This window comes from Coregonus clupeaformis, unplaced genomic scaffold, assembly GCF_020615455.1.
Source record: "Coregonus clupeaformis isolate EN_2021a unplaced genomic scaffold, ASM2061545v1 scaf0332, whole genome shotgun sequence".
NCBI classification, from domain to species: Eukaryota; Metazoa; Chordata; class Actinopteri; order Salmoniformes; family Salmonidae; genus Coregonus; species Coregonus clupeaformis.
The window spans coordinates 428240-430630 of NW_025533787.1; the positions used below are offsets into that span (position 1 = coordinate 428240).

At 47.2% G+C, this 2391-nt stretch overlaps 1 protein-coding gene across 1 annotated transcript; it reads right to left on the minus strand.

Moving 5' to 3' along the window:
- Positions 1 to 213: 213 nt before the first annotated feature.
- Positions 214 to 2068, minus strand: LOC121560722. The gene is made up of 4 exons (XM_045214903.1): positions 1720 to 2068; positions 1229 to 1437; positions 797 to 884; positions 214 to 398 (listed from the first exon to the last, which is right to left on the minus strand). The coding sequence occupies exons 1-4, from the start codon at positions 1964 to 1966 to the stop codon at positions 214 to 216; spliced, it is 729 nt and encodes a 242-aa protein (XP_045070838.1). The 5' UTR covers positions 1967 to 2068.
- Between the last annotated feature and the right edge of the window lie 323 nt (positions 2069 to 2391).

Genomic DNA, 2391 nt, shown 5'->3' on the forward strand with positions numbered 1-2391 from the left:
ATGTGACAACAACTTTTCTGTATTATGTGTATTTCCACAATCAATAATCATAAACGGTACTTCACTATGAATACTTTTGACTATGTGGTTTGAAGTACTTTACCGTTATCTTGCACATACATGAAGACTACTATAGACAGAAATCAATGCAGTAATGTTTTATTAAATAAAGGCTCTGATTAAAATATCATATTAATAAAATCAGGCATTTGGCTAATTCTTCTTCCCAGAAGCTCCTCTGAATGGTTTGGAGATGGCTCTGGAGAGAGCGTGTAACACCCTGACTATGAGTGGGCGTTTACGGGACTGGGACTCCTGGGGAGCAGGGGCCGGTGTGGTTGTCAGGTCCTCCTTGGGAGGGGGAGTGGATGGAACCTCTGGAACCTCACACTCAGCATCTGTCATAAGAACATTTCATAATCAGAAAATGAATGTGTGTGTTTGTGTCTGTCCGTCTGCCTGCTTGCTGCCTGTCGTCTGTCCGTACCTGCCTGCGTGTCCGTCTGTCACTGCCTGTCTGTCTGTCTGCCTGCCCGTCCGTCTGCCTGTCCGTCTGTCTGCCTGCCTGTCTGTCTGCCCGTCCGTCTGCCTGTCTGTCCGTCTGCCTGCCTGTCCGTCTGCCTGTCTGTCTGTCTGTCTGTCTGCCTGTCTGTCTGTCTGCCTGTCTGCCTGCCTGCCTGCCTGCATGTCCATCTGCCTGTCTGTCCGTCGATCTGCCTGTATCTGTTGTCACAGTTTTAACAAGCTTGTCATAGGGTGATACATCAATATGACATTATCGATGCTTATCACTTACCCTGAGAAATATGAGTCTCTCTGAGACGTTTGGTAGGCAGTGCATCCTGTTTAGGGTGGCTCTTCGGTTCCCCTTTTGTCTTGAACAGCTGTTGACAAAACACATCAGGACAACTGAGCCTGTGTAAAATACAGAGTGTGCATCCCAAAAGGCACCCTATTCGCTACGTAAGGCACTACATTTGACAAAGGGCCCATAGAGCGCTGGTAAAAAAGTAGTGCACTATATAGGGAATAGGGTGCCATTTGGGACATAGCCATTGACTCTCTCCCATGTGTATTAGGATTGCATTACAGCGTCCTCACTCAACCTCCTAAAGACAATGACAACAGTTTTGTTCTAATGCTGAGAGACAATAGGGGTGTAGTGAATCTGTAGGGTAAATGTCAGCCCTGCCTTACAGAGGTAATCTCAAAACACAGAGCACCCTACCTTAATCATGATCTTTGGAAACGTATGCATTTTCGGTAGGAAACGCCACTTCCTGTTCTTCTTAGTCTCTTCCCCTCTGGCAGAGGGAAGACGGGCCATGCCGTCAGCCTTTACATCAGCCGGGCTAAGGCTCCTGGCAAGGAATTCCTCAGTAGCATTAAGGTCAGCTACAACACCATGAGTGATGTCACTTGTGGCATTGCTGGTGTCTGAGTGAGAAGAGCACGCTAGTGTGACCGACCTGTGTACAATAACTGGGAGAAGAGGACGCAGCCATTGAAGTCAGTCACTGCATCCCAAATGGCATTCTCTTCACTTTATAGTGCACTACTTTTGACCAGGGCCCATTGGGTCTGGTTTAAAGTAGTGCACTAAATATGGAAGAAGGTGCCATTTTGGACACAACCAGTGAATTTTACATCATAAAACGCAATGTATTGAGCATGTTACAATTAAGTCCTATGCAGATGAAAAGAGGTACTTTCACTTACCATCCTCCATTGTAGACTTGGACACATAAGTCAGGCTGTCCATCACCACGTCTGTCATCAACTTGATGACCTGATCCAAAACCATTTCAGCCGATGGTGGCATAGGCCTTCCCATACACTGCCCCAGGAGTCTCCTAACAGAAGTCTGGGCAAAGTTGTAAATGAGCTCTGAGGCATCGTCCTTTGACAGCTTCCTCAGGGCTGGTTTAGGCAGCGCTGGTTGAGAGAGGCTTCTGTGGCCAACCATGGATTGAAGCTGGCGGTTTATGGTTATCTCCTGAATGAGACCATGGACCTTTGCAATCAGGTTGCCAGACGCACCTTGAAGGGCTTCAACTGACAGGAGCCTATCCAGATGTTCTTCTGCTGAAGTCATCTCTGGGTCAGTCCGTCTTCAATGTGTCCATTATAGTTTTCACTATGATATTGGTGTCAGATATGTTTATTTCTTGTTGGCTCACAAGCGTTGACCGTGAACCTGTCTCGTCCATTGCGATAGAGGTATGGGATTCTGTCCTTGTGATCTCATCGGCAGCGCTCATGTCAGGCAACTGGTCAAGGCTCTCCAGTACAGAGTCTAACATGTTAGTGGCTATCAGACACTCCTCACTTGCAATCTGCCCAACAGATGAACTCTCAGAGTTGGCCACTCTACACTTGATCACATTTAGG